This window comes from Tubulanus polymorphus, unplaced genomic scaffold (assembly GCF_964204645.1).
Source record: "Tubulanus polymorphus unplaced genomic scaffold, tnTubPoly1.2 scaffold_57, whole genome shotgun sequence".
Classification (NCBI taxonomy): domain Eukaryota; kingdom Metazoa; phylum Nemertea; class Palaeonemertea; order Tubulaniformes; family Tubulanidae; genus Tubulanus; species Tubulanus polymorphus.
This window is the reverse complement of record NW_027437464.1, coordinates 31,223-54,895: the sequence shown is the minus strand read 5'-3', so window position 1 is coordinate 54,895 and position 23,673 is coordinate 31,223. Positions and strand designations below refer to the sequence as shown.

The 23,673-nt window shown below is 36.3% G+C and overlaps 1 protein-coding gene and 2 long non-coding RNA genes across 10 annotated transcripts in view; 2 read left to right on the top strand and 1 right to left on the bottom strand.

Moving 5' to 3' along the window:
* Positions 1 to 23,673, top strand: part of LOC141914630 (uncharacterized) — a 46,920-nt gene that overhangs the window by 5,994 nt on the left and 17,253 nt on the right. For 7 of the 8 annotated variants that reach the window (XM_074805887.1, XM_074805885.1, XM_074805882.1 and 4 more), the window contains 5 exons: positions 1,568 to 1,682; positions 4,000 to 4,114; positions 6,088 to 6,202; positions 8,176 to 8,289; positions 10,591 to 10,704. In XM_074805887.1, the coding sequence (XP_074661988.1) occupies positions 4,112 to 4,114; positions 6,088 to 6,202; positions 8,176 to 8,289; positions 10,591 to 10,704 (346 nt within the window). In that variant the 5' untranslated portion in view covers positions 1,568 to 1,682; positions 4,000 to 4,111. The remainder of the gene's footprint in view (positions 1 to 1,567; positions 1,683 to 3,999; positions 4,115 to 6,087; positions 6,203 to 8,175; positions 8,290 to 10,590; positions 10,705 to 23,673) is intronic. The other variant, XM_074805889.1, reaches the window with a different exon arrangement.
* Positions 17,350 to 18,682, bottom strand: LOC141914635 (uncharacterized). Its single transcript, XR_012620865.1, has 3 exons — positions 18,489 to 18,682; positions 18,006 to 18,130; positions 17,350 to 17,891 (listed from the first exon to the last, which is right to left on the bottom strand). It is a non-coding gene; the product is annotated as an uncharacterized LOC141914635 (long non-coding RNA).
* LOC141914633 (uncharacterized) lies at positions 19,051 to 21,749 on the top strand. The gene is made up of 4 exons (XR_012620863.1): positions 19,051 to 19,361; positions 19,741 to 19,909; positions 19,994 to 20,196; positions 21,645 to 21,749. It is a non-coding gene; the product is annotated as an uncharacterized LOC141914633 (long non-coding RNA).

Genomic DNA, 23,673 nt, shown 5'->3' with positions numbered 1-23,673 from the left:
GTGGTGAGTTTCAAGGTAATTGGATTTCGTATATGGCCACCAGGGGGCGTTGAATAATACAATATCTTAGCATTTCTTTATTATATTCGTACCTATGCATATTTTGTAACCACAATCAATTGGAAAGTTGTAGCTCATGACATCATCTATGATTGTTGTGAGTTTTAAGGACATTAGTTTTTCTATATGGTCACCAGGGGGCGTTGAATAGTAGAATAACTTAGTATTTCCTTATTATATTGGTACCAAGGGCGTACTCTTTTATGACCTCCGAAGTCTCCGTCCGAAATCTCCGGTTGGCTCCACACAAAATCCGAATCACACCACCTCGACAGAAAGGAGGTTTCGGAGACTCCAAAAAGTCACGTGACCAATAAAAGAGTACGATTGGAGGCAAACGGATTCTCCGATCTGATAAAAGAGTTCGCTCCTAGGCATATTTTGTTACCATGATCAATTGCAAAGTTGTAGTTCATGACATGTTCTATGATTGTGGTGAGTTTCGAGGTCATTGGGTTTTGAATATGGTCACCAGGGGGCGTTGAATAGTAGAATGACTTAGTATTTCCATACTAAATTGGTAACGAGGCATATTTTGTTATCACAATCAATTACAAAATCGTAGCTGCTGACATGTTCTATGATTTTGGTGAGTTTCAAGGTCGTTGGTTTTTGTAAATGGTCACCAGGGGGCGTTGAATATTGAAATTGTTAGATTGTTGAGCATTTGAAACCATTTCCCAAGTGGGCATGGTGTCCCTGGACCCCTAGTTTCTCATTTCAACATGCGAAAATGAAAACTTTTTGGCAATCTTTCAATACAGCGTAAAATGGATATAAAAACAATGGTTTATTAAAACTGCACAGTTTCACTGGTCGTATTAAAACCAATTAGGCGTATGTGTTCAAAACATTAATGTATAGGCCTATTAATGTATATTATTCATCACATAGGAATCCCCGAATTGAGGGAAATCTATGATAGAATGTATTGTTATAACACAGGAAACCCAGAGTTAGATTGGTCTGATGGTAAAATCTATCATATGGATTATTATGTACTATAAGACAAATGACCCAATAGGTCGGTACAATCTATCATGTGGAATGTATTAGTTATTACACAGGAAACCAGCTGTTTCATGGACCCAATAGATAGGTTCAATCTATAAAATGTAATGGGCCCTATATCATTCATAGAAATATATTAATTTAATTGATTTAATGTATTTATATACATGCATCTACCCTAGATACATCTTCTGCCCAAAAACTGAGCTTGGTCAGAATCAACATGGTTGACTGGTGGCCTTTTTTGTTCGCTGAAATCAGCACTTTCTTACTCATTTTTGAAGTTTTCAAGGGAATTTTGAAGATTCTGATCAATTACCTTGATCTATCAGATTGTATACCCGAAGGGTGCATCGGCATGAGAGAAATTTTGGGTCAATCGGATGCAAGATGGCCGTCCTGTGACCTTTTATCGTACCCAAAAAATGTCAATTTTGGTCTCAATTTCAACCACTACTCAATTGCTTATGCATGTTCATATTTTTGATTTTTACAGGAAGATGGACCACCGAGTTCGATACAAATTGGTGTGAAAGATGCCAATCAATCTGCAGTTGAATCACATAGAGAGAGTCTTATGACAGATATGAGTCGACTTTCCACAACCGATGGTAAATCAGTTTAGTTATTTCATACCTTTTTAGCCACATGAAATGGACTTAAGCGGGTTATCGCATCCGCTTTGTGTCATTGTCCCGAGCTTGACAGAATCCAGTTATTCTGATACATTTTGAAATCAGCACTTTTAGACATTGTTTGAACCTTTTTAGCCCACTTGGGACTTTAGTCCCAGTGGGCTATTGCGTTCACTTTTCGTCCATTGTCCGTCATAGCGTACGTCCGTCCGTAGACGGAATCCAGTTATTTTGGGAAGTTTTGAAGACGCTTCAATGTAATGTCTTGATATTTGGGTTACACGTGTATCTACCCTAGACACATCTTCAGCCCCAAAACTGGCCCTGTCAGAATCAAGATGGCCGACTGGCAGCCATTGATGTTCGCCAAAATCAACACTTTTTACACATTTTTTAACTTTTTGAGGGAACTTTTTGATCTTTCGGATGTATGTGCATCCCCCCAGGGCCCATCAGCATAACAAAAATTGGGTCGATCGAACTCAAGATGGCCATCCTATGACCTTTTTTAATGCCAAAAAATGTCAATTTTGGCCTGAATTCCGAGTCCTGTAGCTTCCTACTTGTTTGCCATTTCTCATTGCAATTTGTGATGGGTATTCTTAAGAAAGGGATGTTTTATACCTGAGACAGGTATTTTTGATCAGCCAATTATGACGCAATTGGCGGCCATCTTGGTGTCATCAGTACTCATTCCTAGGTGGGAAAAAAATTTTCCACATTATATTGATACCTAGGCGTATTTTGTTACCACAATCAATAAGAAAGTTGTAGCTCATAACATGATCTATGATTGTGGTGAGTTTCAAGGTCATTGGTTTTGTATATGGCCCAGTGTGCATTGAATAATACAATATCTTTCCATATTATATTCGTATCAATGCATATTTTGTAACCACAATCAATTGCAAAGTTGTAGCTCATGACATTGTCTATGATTGTGGCAAGTTTTAAGGACATTAGTTATTCTATATGGTCACCAAGAGGCATTGAATAGTAGAATAACTTAGTATTTCCTTATATTGGTACCTAGGCTTATTTTGTTACCATGATCAATTAGAAAGTTTTAGTTCATGACATGTTCTATGATCTAGTATTTCCATATTAAATTGGTAACAAGGCATATTTTGTCATCACAATCCATGAAATCATTCCTCCTGACATGTACCATGATTGTGGTGAGTTTCAAGGCCATTGGTTTTTGTATATGGTCACCAGGGGGCGTTGAATATTGAAATTGTTAGATTGTTGAGCATACGGAAACATTTCTCAAGTGGGCATGGTGTCCCTGGACCCCTAGTTCAAGTTTTCATGGGAAATATTGAAAACGCTTCGATCATTTATCTCAATTTCTCTCATTCGCAGTAAATAACTTGGCCTCATGACTTGCTCTAACATGAATTGCCCTAAGATTGTGGTGAGTTTCTAGGCATTGTTTATGTTCACCGGTGGCGTAAATTAGCCGAAGAATATGGTACTACAGTATATTAGTACCTAGACATATGACGTTGTTACCACAAACAATTGCATGTTGTGCCAGTGCATGAAATGCCCTATGGTAATGGTGATTCTTGACATTTCCAGATTGTTCAGTATTTCACCAAGTACTAACTAATCACCTTGAAGGACCCATTATGTTTGTTAAAGTCTATCATGCTGAATATAAAATATTTATCACATAGGAATCCCCCAGTTTGAGGGAAATCTATGACAGAATGTATTAATATAACACAGGAAACCCACAGTTAGATTGGTCTGGTAAAATCTATCATATGGATTATTATGTACTATAAGACAAATGACCCAATAGGTCGGTACAATCTATCATGTGGAATGTATTAGTTATTACACAGGAAACCAGCTGTTTCATGGACCCAATAGATTGGTTCAATCTATAAAATGTAATGGGCCCTATATCATTCATAGAAATATATTAATTTAATTGATTTAATGTATTTATATACATGCATCTACCCTAGATACATCTTCTGCCCAAAAACTGAGCTTGGTCAGAATCAACATGGTTGACTGGTGGCCTTTTTTGTTCGCTGAAATCAGCACTTTCTTACTCATTTTTGAAGTTTTCAAGGGAATTTTGAAGATTCTGATCAATTACCTTGATCTATCAGATTGTATACCCGAAGGGTGCATCGGCATGAGAGAAATTTTGGGTCAATCGGATGCAAGATGGCCGTCCTGTGACCTTTTATCGTACCCAAAAAATGTCAATTTTGGTCTCAATTTCAACCACTACTCAATTGCTTATGCATGTTCATATTTTTGATTTTTACAGGAAGATGGACCACCGAGTTCGATACAAATTGGTGTGAAAGATGCCAATCAATCTGCAGTTGAATCACATAGAGAGAGTCTTATGACAGATATGAGTCGACTTTCCACAACCGATGGTAAATCAGTTTAGTTATTTCATACCTTTTTAGCCACATGAAATGGACTTAAGCGGGTTATCGCATCCGCTTTGTGTCATTGTCCCGAGCTTGACAGAATCCAGTTATTCTGATACATTTTGAAATCAGCACTTTTAGACATTGTTTGAACCTTTTTAGCCCACTTGGGACTTTAGTCCCAGTGGGCTATTGCGTTCACTTTTCGTCCATTGTCCGTCATAGCGTACGTCCGTCCGTAGACGGAATCCAGTTATTTTGGGAAGTTTTGAAGACGCTTCAATGTAATGTCTTGATATTTAGGTTACACATGTATCTACCCTAGACACATCTTCAGCCCCAAAACTGGCCCTGTCAGAATCAAGAATCAGTACTCATTCCTAGGTGGGAAAAAAATTTTCCACATTATATTGATACCTAGGCGTATTTTGTTACCACAATCAATAAGAAAGTTGTAGCTCATAACATGATCTATGATTGTGGTGAGTTTCAAGGTCATTGGTTTTGTATATGGCCCAGTGTGCATTGAATAATACAATATCTTCCATATTATATTCGTATCAATGCATATTTTGTAACCACAATCAATTGCAAAGTTGTAGCTCATGACATTGTCTATGATTGTGGCAAGTTTTAAGGACATTAGTTATTCTATATGGTCACCAAGAGGCATTGAATAGTAGAATAACTTAGTATTTCCTTATATTGGTACCTAGGCTTATTTTGTTACCATGATCAATTAGAAAGTTTTAGTTCATGACATGTTCTATGATCTAGTATTTCCATATTAAATTGGTAACAAGGCATATTTTGTCATCACAATCCATGAAATCATTCCTCCTGACATGTACCATGATTGTGGTGAGTTTCAAGGCCATTGGTTTTTGTATATGGTCACCAGGGGGCGTTGAATATTGAAATTGTTAGATTGTTGAGCATACGGAAACATTTCTCAAGTGGGCATGGTGTCCCTGGACCCCTAGTTCAAGTTTTCATGGGAAATATTGAAAACGCTTCGATCATTTATCTCAATTTCTCTCATTCGCAGTAAATAACTTGGCCTCATGACTTGCTCTAACATGAATTGCCCTAAGATTGTGGTGAGTTTCTAGGCATTGTTTATGTTCACCGGTGGCGTAAATTAGCCGAAGAATATGGTACTACAGTATATTAGTACCTAGACATATGACGTTGTTACCACAAACAATTGCATGTTGTGCCAGTGCATGAAATGCCCTATGGTAATGGTGATTCTTGACATTTCCAGATTGTTCAGTATTTCACCAAGTACTAACTAATCACCTTGAAGGACCCATTATGTTTGTTAAAGTCTATCATGCTGAATATAAAATATTTATCACATAGGAATCCCCCAGTTTGAGGGAAATCTATGACAGAATGTATTATTATAACACAGGAAACCCACAGTTAGATTGGTCTGGTAAAATCTATCATATGGATTATTATGTACTATAAGACAAATGACCCAATAGGTCGGTACAATCTATCATGTGGAATGTATTAGTTATTACACAGGAAACCAGCTGTTTCATGGACCCAATAGATTGGTTCAATCTATAAAATGTAATGGGCCCTATATCATTCATAGAAATATATTAATTTAATTGATTTAATGTATTTATATACATGCATCTACCCTAGATACATCTTCTGCCCAAAAACTGAGCTTGGTCAGAATCAACATGGTTGACTGGTGGCCTTTTTTGTTCGCTGAAATCAGCACTTTCTTACTCATTTTTGAAGTTTTCAAGGGAATTTTGAAGATTCTGATCAATTACCTTGATCTATCAGATTGTATACCCGAAGGGTGCATCGGCATGAGAGAAATTTTGGGTCAATCGGATGCAAGATGGCCGTCCTGTGACCTTTTATCGTACCCAAAAAATGTCAATTTTGGTCTCAATTTCAACCACTACTCAATTGCTTATGCATGTTCATATTTTTGATTTTTACAGGAAGATGGACCACCGAGTTCGATACAAATTGGTGTGAAAGATGCCAATCAATCTGCAGTTGAATCACATAGAGAGAGTCTTATGACAGATATGAGTCGACTTTCCACAACCGATGGTAAATCAGTTTAGTTATTTCATACCTTTTTAGCCACATGAAATGGACTTAAGCGGGTTATCGCATCCGCTTTGTGTCATTGTCCCGAGCTTGACAGAATCCAGTTATTCTGATACATTTTGAAATCAGCACTTTTAGACATTGTTTGAACCTTTTTAGCCCACTTGGGACTTTAGTCCCAGTGGGCTATTGCGTTCACTTTTCGTCCATTGTCCGTCGTAGCGTACGTCCGTCCGTAGACGGAATCCAGTTATTTTGGGAAGTTTTGAAGACGCTTCAATGTAATGTCTTGATATTTAGGTTACACATGTATCTACCCTAGACACATCTTCAGCCCCAAAACTGGCCCTGTCAGAATCAAGAATCAGTACTCATTCCTAGGTGGGAAAAAAATTTTTCACATTATATTGATACCTAGGCGTATTTTGTTACCACAATCAATAAGAAAGTTGTAGCTCATAACATGATCTATGATTGTGGTGAGTTTCAAGGTCATTGGTTTTGTATATGGCCCAGTGTGCATTGAATAATACAATATCTTCCATATTATATTCGTATCAATGCATATTTTGTAACCACAATCAATTGCAAAGTTGTAGCTCATGACATTGTCTATGATTGTGGCAAGTTTTAAGGACATTAGTTATTCTATATGGTCACCAAGAGGCATTGAATAGTAGAATAACTTAGTATTTCCTTATATTGGTACCTAGGCTTATTTTGTTACCATGATCAATTAGAAAGTTTTAGTTCATGACATGTTCTATGATCTAGTATTTCCATATTAAATTGGTAACAAGGCATATTTTGTCATCACAATCCATGAAATCATTCCTCCTGACATGTACCATGATTGTGGTGAGTTTCAAGGCCATTGGTTTTTGTATATGGTCACCAGGGGGCGTTGAATATTGAAATTGTTAGATTGTTGAGCATACGGAAACATTTCTCAAGTGGGCATGGTGTCCCTGGACCCCTAGTTCAAGTTTTCATGGGAAATATTGAAAACGCTTCGATCATTTATCTCAATTTCTCTCATTCGCAGTAAATAACTTGGCCTCATGACTTGCTCTAACATGAATTGCCCTAAGATTGTGGTGAGTTTCTAGGCATTGTTTATGTTCACCGGTGGCGTAAATTAGCCGAAGAATATGGTACTACAGTATATTAGTACCTAGACATATGACGTTGTTACCACAAACAATTGCATGTTGTGCCAGTGCATGAAATGCCCTATGGTAATGGTGATTCTTGACATTTCCAGATTGTTCAGTATTTCACCAAGTACTAACTAATCACCTTGAAGGACCCATTATGTTTGTTAAAGTCTATCATGCTGAATATAAAATATTTATCACATAGGAATCCCCCAGTTTGAGGGAAATCTATGACAGAATGTATTATTATAACACAGGAAACCCACAGTTAGATTGGTCTGGTAAAATCTATCATATGGATTATTATGTACTATAAGACAAAGGACCCAATTGGTCGGTACAATCTATCATGTGGAATGTATTAGTTATTACACAGGAAACCAGCTGTTTGATGGACCCAATAGATAGGTACAATCTATAAAATGTAATAGGCCCATTATCATTTATAGAAATATATTAATGTAATTGATTTAATGTATTTATATACATGTATCTACCCTAGATACATCTTCTGCCCAAAAACTGAGCTTGGTCAGAATCAACATGGTTGACTAGTTGCCATTTTTGTTCGCTGAAATCAGCACTTTCTTACTCATTTTTGAAGTTTTCAAGGGAATTTTGAAGATTCTGATTAATTACCTTGATCTATCAGATTCTATACCCGAAGGGTGCATCGGCATGAGAGAAATTTTGGGTCAATCGGACGCAAGATGGCCGTCCTGTGACCTTTTTTCGTACCCAAAAAATGTCAATTTTTGTCTCAATTTCAACCACTACTCAATTGCTTATGCATGTTCATATTTTTAATTTTCACAGGAAGATGGACCACCGAGTTCGATACAATTGGTGTGAGAGATTCCAATCAATCCGCAGTTGAATCATATAGAGAGAGTCTTATGACAGATACGAGTCAACTTTCCGCAACTGATGGTAAATCAGTTTAGTTATTTCATACCTTTTTAGCCCACTAGGGACTTTAGACCGAAAGTCGATTATTTTGGATATTTCTCTAAAACTTTTGAACACATTGTAGGCCTACCTGAATTTAGCTTCATACTACCAGTGAAACTGTTATATTGGGGGTTGACTGTAAATCAATTTTAACAATATGTTTCCGTGCTTACCATTTGAAATTATAATCAAATCATCAAAAATCAATGGTTCGTAGGCATGGAAACTCAGGACGCATATTGTTAGAATTTCAAAAATGGCTTATTTTTTCTCATTTCAACATGCGAAAATGAAAACTTTTTGGCAATCCTTCAATACAGCGTAAAATGGATATAAAAACAATGGTTTATTAAAACTGCACGGTTTCACTGGTCGTATTAAAACCAATTAGACGTATGTGTTCAAAACATTAATGTATATTAATGTATATTATTCATCACATAGGAATCCCCGAATTGAGGGAAATCTATTATAGAATGTATTGTTTTAACACAGAAAACCCACAGTTAGATTGGTCTGGTAAAATCTATCATGTGGATTATTATGTACTATAAGACAAAGGACCCAATAGGTCGGTACAATCTATCATGTGGAATGTATTAGTTATTACACAGGCAACCAGCTGTTTGATGGACCCAATAGATAGGTACAATCTATAAAATGTAATAGGCCCATTATCATTTATAGAAATATATTAATGTAATTGATTTAATGTATTTATATACATGTATCTACCCTAGATACATCTTCTGCCCAAAAACTGAGCTTGGTCAGAATTAACATGGTTGACTGGTGGCCATTTCTGTTTGCTGAAATCAGCACTTTCTTACTCATTTTTAGCCCACTTGGGACTTTAGTCCCAGCGGGCTATTGCGTTCACTTTTCGTCCGTCGTCTGTCCGTCCGTCTGTAGACGGAATCCAGTTATTTTGGGAAGTTTTGAAGACGCTTCAAGGTAACGTCTTGATATTTGGGATACACATGTATCTACCCTAGACACATCTTCAGCCCAAAAACTGGCCCTGTCAGAATCAAGATGGCCGACTGGCAGCCATTGTTGTTCGCCAAAATCAGCACTTTTTACACATTTTTGATCTTTTTGAGAGAAATTTTGAAGACGCATCGATCAATTACCTTGATCTTTCGGATATATGTGAATCCCCCCAGGGCCCATCAACATAACAAAAATTGGGTCGGTCGGACTCGAGATGGCCGTCCTATGACCTTTTTAGTGCCCAAAAATGTTAATTTTTGCCCGAATTCTGAGTCCTGTAGCTTCCTACTGGTTTGCCATTTCTCATTGCAATTTGTGATGGGTATTCTTTGGAAAGGGATGTTTTATACCTGAGACAGGTATTTTTCATCAGCCAATTATGACGCAATTGGCGGCCATCTTGGTCTCACCAGTACTCATTCGTAAATGGGAAAAAGTTTTTCCACATTATATTGATACCTAAGCGTATTTTGGTACCACATTCAATTAGAAAGTTGTAGCTCATAACATGTTCTATGATTATGGTGTGTTGCAAGGTAATTAGATTTTGTATATGGCCACCAGGGGGCGTTGAATAATACAATATCTTAGCATTTCTTTATTATATTTGTACCTATGTATATTTTGTAACCACAATCAATTGGAAAGTTGTAGCTCATGACATCATCTATGATTGTTGTGAGTTTTAAGGACATTAGTTTTTCTATATTTCCTTATTATATTGGTACCTAGGCATATTTTGTTACCATGATCAATTGCAAAGTTGTAGTTCATGACATGTTCTATGATTGTGGTAAGTTTTGATGTCATTGGGTTTTGAATATGGTCTCCAGGGGGCGTTGAATAGTAGAATAACTTAGTATTTCCATATCAAATTGGTAACGAGGCATATTTTGTTATCACAATCAATTACAAAATCGTAGCTGCTGACATGTTCTATGATTGTGGTGAGTTTCAAGGTCATTGGTTTTTGTATATGGTTGCCAGGGGGCGTTGAATATTGAAATTGTTAGATTGTTGAGCATTTGGAACCACTTCCCAAGTGGGCATGGTGTCCCTGGACCCCTAGTTGAAGTTTTCAAGGGAATTTTGAAGACTCTGATCAATTACCTTGATCTATCAGATTGTATACCCGAAGGGTGCATCGGCATGAGAGAAATTTTTGGTCAATCGGACGCAAGATGGCCGTCCTGTGACCTTTTTTCGTACCCAAAAAATATCAATTTTGGTCTCAATTTCAACCACTACTCAATTGCTTATGCATGTTCATATTTTTAATTTTCACAGGAAAATGGACCACCAAGTTCGATACAATTGGTGTGAAAGATTCCAATCAATCCGCAGTTGAATCACATAGAGAGAGTCTTATGGTAGATATGAGTCAACTTTCCGCAACTGATGGTAAATCAGTTTAGTTATTTCATACCTTTTTAGCCCACTAGGGAACGAAAGTCAATTTTTTTGGGATATTTCTCTAAAACTTTTGAACACATACCTGAATTTGATCTTCATACTACCAGTGAAACTGTTATATTGGGGGTTGACCGTAAATCAATTTTAACAATATGTTTCCGCGCCTACCATTTGAAATTATAATCAAATCATCAAAAATCAATGGTTCGTAGGTATGGAAACTCAGGACGCATATTGTTAGAATTTCAAAAATGGCTTATTTTTTCTCATTTCAACATGCGAAAATGAAAACTTTTTGGCAATCCTTCAATACAGTGTAAAGTGGATATAAAAACGATGGTTTATTAATACTGCGCAGTTTGACTGGTCGTATTAAGGGTGCTCCTATCCCTTAATTATCAAAATTTTCCATTTTCGACATTATATTGATACCTAAACATATTGTATTACCACAATCTATTGAAAGTTGTAGCTCATAAGGTGTTCTATGATTTTGGTTAGCTTCAAGGTCATCGGTTTTTGTATATGGTCACCAGGGGGCGTTAAATAATACAATAACTTAGTATTTCTATATTATGTCTGTACCTATGCATATTTTGTTACCACAATTAATTGCAAAGTTATAGCTCATGACATCGTCTATGTATGTGGTGAGTTTTAAGGACATGAGTTATTATATATGGTCACCAGGGGCGTTGAATAGTAGAATAACTTAGTATTTCCTTATAGATTGGTATCTAGGCATATTTTGTTACCATGATCAATTGCAAAGTTGTAGTTCATGACATGTTCTTTGATTGTGGTGAGTTTCGAGGTCATTGGGTTTTGCATATGGTCACCAGGGGGCATTGAATAGTAGAATAACTTAGTATTTCCATATTAAATCGGTAACGAGGCATATTTTGTTATCACAATCAATTACAAAATCGTAGCTGTTGACTTATTCTAATTGATTGTGGTGAGTTTCAGGGTCATTGGTTTTTGTATCTGGTTACCAGGGGCGCTGAATATTGAAATTGTTAGATTGTTGAGCATTTGAAACTACCTGGCATGGTGTCACTGGACTGCTAGTTTACTTATTTTTGAAGTTTTCATGGGAAATTTTGAGGACACTCTACTTGATCTATCAGATTGTATTCCTGAATGGTGCGTCAGCATGAGAGAGATTTTGGGAAAATCGGATACAAGATGGCCGTCCTGTGACCTTTTTGTACCAAAAAATGTGACGTTATTACCACAAGAAATTGCAAGTTGTGCCAGTGCATGAAATGCTCTATCGTAATGGTAATTCTTGACATTTGCAGATTGTCAGGTATTTCACCAAGTACTTACTAATCACCTTGAGGGACCCAATATGTTTGTTAAAGTCTATATTCATACTGAATATATATTATTTTTCACATGCCCCGTTTGAGGGAAATCTATGATAGAATGTATTTATAACACAGTAAACCCAAAGTTAGATTGGTCTGGTCAAATCTATCATATGGATTATTTTGTATTATTAGGGCCCAACAGGTCGGTACAAACTATCATGTGGAATGTATTAGTTATTACAGAGGAAACCATCTGTTTGATTGACCCAATAGATAGGTACAATCTATAATCTATAATCTATAAAATGTAATAGGCCCTATATCATTTATAAAAATATATTAATGCAATTGATATAATTTATTTATATACATGTATCTACCCTAGATACACTTTTTTACAAAATACTAGCTTAGTCAGAATCAACATGGTTGACTGGCGGCCATTTTTTGTTTGCTGAAATCAGCATTTTTTACTTATTTTTGAAGTTTTCAAGGGAAATATTGAGGACACTCTGCTTGATCTATCAGATTGCATTCCTGAAGGGTGCGTCAGCATGAGAGAGATTTTGGGTCAATCGGATGCAACATGGCCGTCCTGAGTTTCAAGGTCACATGAGCAATTGTAATTTAAAACATAACCAATACATATTCTTCAGATTATTCTCGGGTCGAAATTCAATATTATGATGTAGTGCAAAGTTGCAGATTATGTCCCTATGAACATGTACATCAAGTTTTACAGGGATGCATTATTCATCATGGCCACCAAGCAGTGCTAAATATCAATGGTTGAAATTAACCGTAATAACATTTGAAAGCAGTTTAGTTTTACTAGTATATCATAAAGAATATATAAAGTTTAAAGGTCATACCTTTTTCGATATGCTGCCAGGCTGAGGCGATGTTTAATATACATACAATATAATAGTGCACTTCCCGAGTTTCAATGTCACAATTTTGATATCCCTACCCAGGTAGCTTACTTTCAAAAAGGTTAATTTAAATAGCTCAAGTACCTGAACAAGTAGTGCCTCCCACTTTGACTGTGCACGTATGTTTTATATAATTTGACGGGTCATGTATTCAAATTGGTCAATTAAGGGAAAAAATGATACCTTGTTTCTCCACTCTACCTAGCTTAAAGTTAATTTACCCTGCAGCCTATCTACCCAGTACATTATTTTTCTAATCACTATCAGGCATACAATTATAGACCCTGCAGCTATAGAAATGAACTGATTACAAATTTTATTGGAATTTACACTATTTCCCGGCAGCTGCAGAGAAACAAAGTATCATTTTTTAACCTAAACCAAATATAGAAATAAATGAATTTTCTTTCTTTTAATAGGCAGAATGAAAACACGAAGGCGCTGGTCATCGGATGAAGATAAAATATTTCATACGATCTTGCATTCGTTCCAACAGAATGCCTAATCGTGAACTTTTGGACGAAGCCACTAACAAAAGCCACTGCTGACAAAGAAAATTATAAAAAAGAGAAAGATTCCAAATAAACTTATAATGATGTATAATCCAAGTGTTTGTGTTAAATTCACAGGCTTTACCCAAATATCGATTTGATTTTTCTAGGAACCGTATACACATTAGACTGCGCTAAACTTGGATAATTCCTAATTATTGATGTATAGACAAACATGAGATCAAAATTGAACTGATCCCGATTAGCCAATGATAACAATTGAAACCTATTCAATTCTCAACCCCTTCTGACAAAGTTTGATTTAAACTTTGTCAGATGGGGTTGATATAGGTTTCGATAATACAAGACATAGTGGAATTAGGATTAAGGCCTACGTGTATGCGCAAGCACTCTTCGATTTTGAAGGATAAACTACATGTATATTGATGACTATGCTGAGTTGATTTAGTAATTTGGTGAATTCAAAGGAAGGAACAGTGCAGGAACTTCCTCACATTGCCAAACGTTTCCATGTGGATATGCAGCGGCACTTGAATATGCCATATTACATGAATCCATACATCCCTTCCATTCTCTTGGATTATGCCAATGCAGTACCGTGAAAACAGAAAATAAAATTATTTCACAGGAAACCACTTAGAATGGTCTATTAAAGTCTCCCATATGGGTATCGGAATGTATAAGTTTGATATAAGACCATATTTGACCCAATAGATAGTACAATCATGTATCATGTGATATATATTAGTTACTACAGAAAACCAACTGTTTGATGGACCCAACAGATAGGTACAAATATCAAAAGAAATATATTAGTTATTACTGAGGGCCCCAATATGTCTGTTTAATATTATCTCATAAACTCAACAGTTTGAAACGGGGGAAATCTTATGATATGAAATGAGAGACTACGTAGAAAAAACCAGTGCCTGTGGCTACTAGTCGACAATTTCTAAATTAATTTTCCTGTGCGATTTGGTTTCGTACAATTGAGAGACTACTTTTTTCAGTAGGGCATCTTTTGGATCACATCACTGGAAATTGGCTTGTGCTTTTGGGCCCCTTCGTTGGTTATCTACAAATGTTTCATATAAGCTATCGACCACAATGCTGACACCGAGATGGTCAGAAACTGACCAATTGAGATATGATCCCCGAGTCTGAACGATTCAGACTTCGAATATCGGAAATTTCTCAAGCCATGTTTGTTTACAAACTACCAAGTATTCATCATTGCAAATTCATAAGCTGACCAACACTGACCACTACTGACGAATTACAATTTCACGAACATGAGAACGATATACCGCGTTTGGTGTGAAACTAGAAAAGATTCGCCATTGAAGATTCATAAATTGACCATTGACCACCAATGACCAATTCAAAACGAATAAGATCACAATACAATGATTTACCCCCACTTTCATCCAACAGCACGATACCATTTAATTGAATCATTAAACGCATTGGGCTTCTGATATTTGAAATCATTTGTTACAATGAAGTTGATCCTAAGACTTGATCACCTGCGCTACAGAAAACGTACAAGACGAAATTTTAAGATTGTAAAATCCGATTAGGTGATCGTCATTATGACGACAGCTCCATCTCTGTAATTCTTAAGAGATTAGAACCACTTCTGGGTCGTCAATACAATTAAACTTTGACTCGAAATAATGTTTAATTTACTAATTTGAATAAGCAGTTCAAACTTGGGACTCATAAGGTGATGACCCAATAGACCTGTACATAATGTTTCCGCAGTTTGAGGCACCCAATAAGTCTGTTAAATCTATGGAATATATAATTTTTAGTATGAAACCATATAGGTCCCAATAGGTAAGTAAAGTCTACCATATGAATATATATAAAATTATGTACCGTACAGTAATATCAGGATACACAGCCGACATCGGGGATTCGTGATTAAATATTCACATCTTAGATGAATTCTAGAGGCCATAAGAGCTAATTTTGACCACTTTGACCAATTTTCTAGAGGCCATAAGAGCTAAATTTTGACCACTTTGACCAATTTTCTAGAGGCCATAAGAGCTAATTTTTTTAAAAATACATTTTCTTTTCTTCCAAATTTCCTAGATCCGCCTGGTAATGAAAATGGCATCTTAGGTACCGGGTATACGATTGATACTATTGAGTCAAAACTTCATCAAAATCGAAAACAAATGGTTCAATTGGATCGAAGATTTAGATTTGTTTAAATCCGTTTACTGGGCAACTTTCATGAAAAAAACCTGCCTGGTTCAGTGCGGCCGCCTACCGTAAACACTTGTTTTTCTGGTCATTCCACCTGATGATGGCTGTGGTTTCATAGTAATAAATTTGATCGTATAATTTTAAATTTGAAGTGTAGGATTTCTTCATTTATCTACAGTATACACGGATTATAGTGTTTATTCGACATCTATTAAGCAATCCTTTAGCTAAGACTATCTCAGTGGTTATTATTGTGGCATTTCACTGTCAAAGGGCTATGCTTACAACAACTTAAATTGGACAGCTCATATATGACCAAACTCAAACTTGTTCTTTTGTTACATGTGGCCCGTACACAGAAAATCCCAACTGCTTTAAATATCACCGTATTTGTGCCTCAGAACAAAATGCTGCTGTTTGCAATTCGGACTAATTTGATACTCCCCCCCCCCTTAAATGCAGAATAACATTTATTATGGCGTCTTGGGTTATTCAATTATTGGTGCGGCATGTCGCTTTACGGTCGTAGGTGGCACGTCCCTGATCGAGTAGCTAGGCGTTCGCGTTCGGTATTTTTGAAAAGCGTCGGCTGTTTGCGAGGCCGGTGGTGTATCGGAGGGTGCGAGGCTGGTTGTGTATCGGGGGTGTATGGAGATGACTATTACAAAGGAAACGAACCGTTCTGTTGGTCTCGAAATCATATACCGGGTACCCGATATACCGGTATGCTATTTAAGTTTTATACAAGACCCAATAAGGACTGTCGTGCCCCGAATTCTCTGCTGGTGCTTGAGTCCCAGGTCTCAAATGGTCGTTCTATCTATCATGTGGAATGGCATGCAATGGGCTATAACACATTGAAAACCCAATATTCGAGGGACTGTGTGTGTATGTGTGTGTGTGTAATGGTCCTATGGATCAGTTTCGTATAAAAACATGACCCACTAATACTGTATCAGATTAGTGTGGAGTATATATTTGTTACGAAAGCGTCGACTTATTTCGCAATATCCGAGTCTAAATTCATTTATTTGTCTATCCATTAATAAATCAGCCATACCTTTTTCATCAAAATGAACAATACATGAAACAGCATATTTGTATAACAAAATCGTCAACCGGTCGCATAACGAAGGCCTGGTAGGATCCCTTATGAAAATGGTACACGTGTATTTAGCTAAATACACGTGTAATATGAAATTACACGTGTACTTTTGACGTGTATTTTGAAATACACGTGTAACTTATGACGTGTATTTTAAAAACACGTGTAAATTCATATGTGGCTTCTGAAATACACGTGCAATCTGGATGCATGTACTAGGCTAAAAAATTATACATGTACCTTGTTTCTCATAATTGGTCACTTTTGTAATCTGCAATAAAATTTGTAATTACATCATTTAGCTTCACATGATTTTATTAAAAGTAAGATTGTGCATGTAATGTTTGAGAAATTGAAGGAATCTCCTGTCTTTTTAATTATTTGATCCTCATTTAGTAGTTTTTTCCAGGATGCCGTGTCAAAAAAGTCATGTTGTTTGTCCTGTATTGACTAGATTGGATCCTGTATGAATGAAGCACATGTCTTTGTTGCCCCTTGAATAAATCCAAAAACTGTTTCACAAAAATCATGATCTGAACAAAAAATTTTGGATATTTTTCATTTATTATCAAGATAACTAGAGGCTTAGGGGACTGCCCAAGCCCCGAATTACAATGTTATTTATGAAAAATGTTGAATATATTGCTGTCACCAGCTCGAAGTGTTCTGCTTTCCTTGTAGGCCCATTCATTAATTTTGCTAGCTAGCTCTTCTTAGCCGAGGAGTCTTTTCAGTTGTTCATTAACGGGCATGTACACAAAAAAATGTCCTTTTTCCTCTAATGTTGCCTTATCATACTGTATAACACATAATGAACATTTGTATCATACCTGCAGTTTTTTGAATAATGTCTTATATACGGGGCAGTAATATTTGTTCACCTCCGGACATAGAGAAAATCTTTTGAAAATAGGGTAATTAGAACTGCGTAGAACCGCTTCTCAGTAACAGTAAATTCAACTGATCCAACAATCCAGTCAAAACAGTTGATGTGGTTCCAGCTTTGAGGGAGAACGCCATAATAGTAGTAACAGCCCCACGATGGTTCACCTCAGCATTTGTGTGGAGAGGATCATCTATTTCCATCAATGAGCTGTGGGTGCAAAACAGATTAAACATTTTTGTGATTGGTCAAGTTCATATCGGATGAGTAGATTGGCAATTAAGATTGCATTTTTAGTCATAAGGCACTGTATTACTAACTTACGTTGTCATAACCATTGTCTGCATTATTGGTGGATTGTGGCCATTTTCAATTCTTAAATCTTCCAGATTCTCAAAATCCACTTCTTGAAAAATCGAAATGTCCATCATTTAGCAACATATTACCATCTACAAAACAAAAAGTAATTTGAGATTAAATTATTCCCAAATAAAACCCATATAGAACTTAAGGCTACAGTAGGCCTATACGACGTAGGTTTATTTCCAGCTAGCGATTTTGTAGCCTATTGTTGCGATGAACAGTAAACCTCATGCATAACATACCAGATCGGACCTGGATTAAAAGATTAACTAACAACATTAACATTAAACTAAACAATTGACCTATTCAATTGCATAATTCTCCATGTCTCTTGTTTGTCCTGTCAACTTTATTGAACTGTCAAACCAATAATATACATGTTTATTGATATTGATAAGGACCAATAAAGTCAATTTGATTTGCTTACATTTAAAATGATCTTACCTTCAAATGTTTAACATGTAGGCCTACTCGCGTATTTTCACTGGCCTTTTTACTTGCAATTTTCTTTTTCAAACTCCATGCTTGCAAAAGACGAATTCGGTTGGTGTATATCGATATTTACGGGTAATTTTCCACTAAAAAGCGCATCTTTGTGTTACTTGTCTTCCATTTTGGAACACTACCAAAATGAAAACCTCACTGACGAACTGACGAGCTCTAGATAAATGGTTTTCATGAACAGAAAAACAACCTAGACAAAATAATCTCATCTAAATGTTGAATTAAATAGTTAGAGGCCTTATTCATGCACCTTTTTGTCTATTTTTATAATACAGCGTATATTAAAATGATCGTCATTTCTTCACTGAATCGTTATTTTCAATTTACTTAATTGATTTTGCCTTAGCTTCATAATAACCCTTAGTATAAGTAATTTTTGCTAATTAAATATCACTTAACACGATTATGTTTTAATTCTAATTGAACTAAAATGCAGACATAAAACTTATTAATAATTAAATAATTTATTTCAATTAAACTCCCAAGCACCCCTGCGCGGTGGCAGCCATATTGCCATTGTTAAGCAACACGTTTTCACAGGTTTTCACGATCTATTCTATTCTCATAATGATTGCAAAACGCAATAATGGATGACAATCAGTCCATAAAAGGGGATCATTGACAACTGGGCCGAAAGTGACACTGTTTCTTTGTTTGAGGTCAAACACATAGTGGATCATTGAATGGATCATTGAATGGATCATTGAATTAGATTCATTAGAATGGATTGGAAGAATGGAAGTGGAAGAACAAAAAAGTCGAAGGCCATTTATTATTATCCCGCGTATAAAGGACGCGTTGTGGATTGTTCAGGTATGATTATTGTTATGTAGTAAAGTAAAGGTTTATAGGTCACTAAAAGAATATGTTTATTGGAATGAAAAGCAACATGACCTAGTATTTAATTGAATTTGAATTAGTTAGCATAGTATTAGTAGGCCTTAAATGATTGAATGTCCAGTGAAAAAATTGTAAATGATCATTCCAATTGTGAGGGATAAAAACGGAGTGTCTTTGGTGTTTATGCATCCAATCTAAAAACTGCAGGGTCATTTAGATTTTGTTGTGCGCCCATCATCGCCATTAAACTTGTATGCTGGACATGAAATTAGGTCGCTGTCGGAGTTTCGACTGGGGGCAAAAACGACGTTAGTGCAATCAATTCTTGACCATTTTTTTTCAAACTTTATAGGGTCTACACCAATAAGAATTGATCCAAGGACAGACACTATAAAATTGGAATTCCCGTTTTTTTGGCTTAAAAATGTGTCCACTGGGGGATTGTTGGAAAACGATGTTAGCGCGAGAGAGCCTTCAATTCTCCACTGATTTCTCAACAACGACAGCGTGATGAAAATCAGGTATTTACATTATATATTATATGAGCGTCGGAATAGTTTTAGTAAAGATTATAGCGTAAGCATTGTAAATTCTTCTCATTTTAGGATGCCTACTCACTATTGGATGATACAACAGCTGCTGCCATACGCTGATTAGTCGGAAAACCTAATACTGTTGGGTGCATGCATGCTGTTGTCCACTCATTTAAAAGAAGAACTAATTGTCAAGGCATTGGACTGGATGTGACGCAATGAAAGTCTTCCATGAGGAAAAAAGTTGGACCCAAACCGGGTCAGCTAAATAATACGTAAGTACATGAATTCAATATATAATGGCTAGCATTCATTTGTTGTTGTTTTACAGGGGCGGATCCAAGCTGGAAGAACGAGGGTTCAGCTCTTATGAAAAGGGCACTAGTCAATACAGGTCTCCCTGTGTGAAACGGTTGTAGGCTATGGGGTTTGTGCACTTTGATCATAGGGTGGAATTTTTCACCTGTGATTCAAACGGGGCACTTGGTCAGAAAAGGGGAGGGTTTAACGTTTAATATGGCGCTCAAGGCGAACAATCACCGTGGCCTGATGCGTTGGGTGATTCAGTCGCAGGACGTGTTGGATTCGGGCGATTCAGTCGGCGCAGACCCTGACAAACTAGGTGATTTTACCGACGATTTCGTTGCACAACTTAAGTGCTCGACGAAATTGCCTTATGTGTCCCCAGCTTTAGCCCATTTGAGACGTAAGTCCAAGCAAGCGGGCTATTGCATTCACCCTTTGTTCGTCTGTAGATGGAATCCAGTATTTTGGGAAGTTTTAATACTCTTGATATTTAAGTTACACACATATCTATCCTAGACATGTCTTCAGCCCAAAACTGGTCCGAATCAAGATGGCCAACTGCATTGGCCATTTTCGTTCCCCAAAATCATCACTTATGCAATTTTTTGAAGTTTTCAAAGGAGATTTTGAAGATGAAGATGGCCATCTTGACACAAGATGGCCATCATGTGACCTTTTTTGTACCCAAAAAGGTCATTTTTGCCTTGTAGCTGCCTAATGGTTTGCAATTTTTCTTTGAAATTTGAGATGGGTATACATTTCTTAACAATCTAAAACATACGAGACAGATTTTTCGATCAGTCAAGCATGACACATTTGGCAGCCATCTTGGTGTCATCAGTTCTCATTCGTAGATAAAAGAAGGTTTTTGAAGGAAAATATCGACAGGTTTTGACTTATAGTCTTGATATTTGATAATTGTTACCACTGTTGTAGTATTCACCTCATGTGGAATTGGGGTTACCCAGGTTTTTGTTCTCACCACCAGGGGGAGTTGAGTATTGAATTATATACAATTTGTCTAATTTATTTTGGTACCTATGAATACATTATAACATCGATCAATTGTAAAATTGTAGCTTGTGACATGTTCTATGATTGTGGTGAGTTTCAATGTCCTGTTTCTATTTCATTATGTTGATTGTTTAGCATTCGTAACCGTACGGGCATGGTGTCCCTAGACCCCTTGTTTTTCATCAGGTGGCGTTGAACATTGAAATTTCCAGATTGTCAAGCATTTCACCATATGGCTTAAAATCAAGTCATTAAGAGTGAAAAGCTGTTATATGCAGAAGACTGTTAGAAAAAGCTATATAATTTAATCATCATCCCAAGCAGCTGAAGTTGATTTATTTATCCTCGTAAAGAAATCATTGTATACTTTTGCTTAATTTTTTTCAAATGGTTATCATTTCAGAACAATGTCGAAAGGAGAAGGGTGCAAAAGAGGCCAACATAAGACATGCAATTACTCAAAAATTTATAAAATTTATGAAGATGAATAAATCAGTTAGTATGGAAAATGTGAATCTCTTGAGTGTTCATTCTAAACAGCACATAGATTAAGGAGATTTCCTCACATGGTGGTTTGATTTGAATTCAACAAAAAATGGCAATCAAAGACACATGTGTTTAGCATGAAGTACACGTGTAAGACACGTGTAATATTGGATGAAATACACGTGTAATAAGGATGAACTACACGTGTAGTTAGGATGAAGTACACGTTTAATTTGGATGAAGTACACGTGTAATTAGGATGAAGTACACGTGTAGTTAGGATGAAGTACACGTGTAATTTGGATGAAGTACACGTGTAATTGGGATAAAGTACACGTGTAAAATTGGGCCAATTTTACACGTGTATTTTCATTTACAATTACAAGTGTACCATTTTCGTAAGATGAATCTGGCTCGATGATATCGATATTATATTGATATTGATGATATTGCACTTATTTTAAGGGATTTCTGCCACTTTCATCTAATTTAAAGCTATCGCGACTACGGATACATGATCCTATCAACAAATCATATTATTAGAGAGCATTACTTCAATATTTGCACTTTTTGCACTTATCCAGATGTTAAAATTTAACGAAAAATGAAAGGCAATAATGTACTCACAATAATTGTTGCATTTCTCCATTGCACACAGTAAAATTTTGTAAATTTGTTGGAAAAAATAATGTTTAATCATATGTTTATACACTACCCATGGTTACTGGTTTTAAACTGACAAGTCTGTGGTCCCCTTGAATCAGTAAAAAGTATCAACTGTGAGCACTGTTAGTACCGTGAGCATTTGGCCTCTAGAATTGTTCCAGACTGTATTACAAAATCAGCGATGAATGAATCAAAACTGCAATGGAATCACGTTGCAGCCAATTCGGTACCGTCACAAAAATAGAGATTTCCTGGATCCAGGTACCTGCACGTTCGATATAGTCAAATTTTCTTAAAATGGGTGAAAAAACAAATTAATCCGACTGAACCAGCATCTATTTTGGCTTCAAGCTGGGATAGACCGATTCGAATTGAGCAAGCTTTGATACGAACGATGACCAATGAAAAACGAAATAGAAGAAAAAGAAAGCAGAAAAGTTACGATCTAAATAATTATCACTCCATTTAATTGCAAAATAATATTTCCGTATAAAATATGGCCTCAAACAATGAAACAGCATCAGGATAAAGGGGTAACACTAAAGTATATAGGCTACATATATCTGCATGACACAACTCCAAAATGAGATACAATTGGGATGCAGATTTTCGGATGCAGTTCCGGCCGCACCTTTAAAGCATTTGCGTGACGGAACGGCCAATCGGCGCGCACCATTGTATGCCAACGTCACGATATGATTTTCTTACGTGACAAATTTAGCCTCTACTAACAATTTGTGAATTCTCAGCAATCTTGCATTATGTGTCAGCGGCATTTTATTTAGATTACCCAAGCCCAAAATTAACTAGTTCATCATTAATCATTTCGTTGGTCTAAGGATCTCTAAGGCTAAGATAATGATACCATCTTTCCTTTTAAATTGGCCGAGTAATTTTGTAAACTGCAATAGAATATGTAATCTGTTCATTTCGATAGCTGCCGGGGGTGTTATGGTTAGCTTGATGATGATTTAACGGAAATTTAATATTTTTTTTTTAATAAAAAATTTTAGGTGTGAAAGGGTTAAAGACCCAAAGGGATTACGGGGACAGGCCCAAAAAATCGGTCTGAAAGGAAAAGTCATTTTCATAAAGGGAAAGCAATACATCGACTAACTGAAGTGATACATCGTCTCTTCAGGTGGTTTTATACCGATTTGACTTTCATTGGTAGCTCAAAAACATGCCCTTCTACTAGGGCCCGATTTGCAGGTCTCATATGTAAGTCCCGTTAAGTGGGCGTTTTTAAGTATATATATATATATATATATATATATATA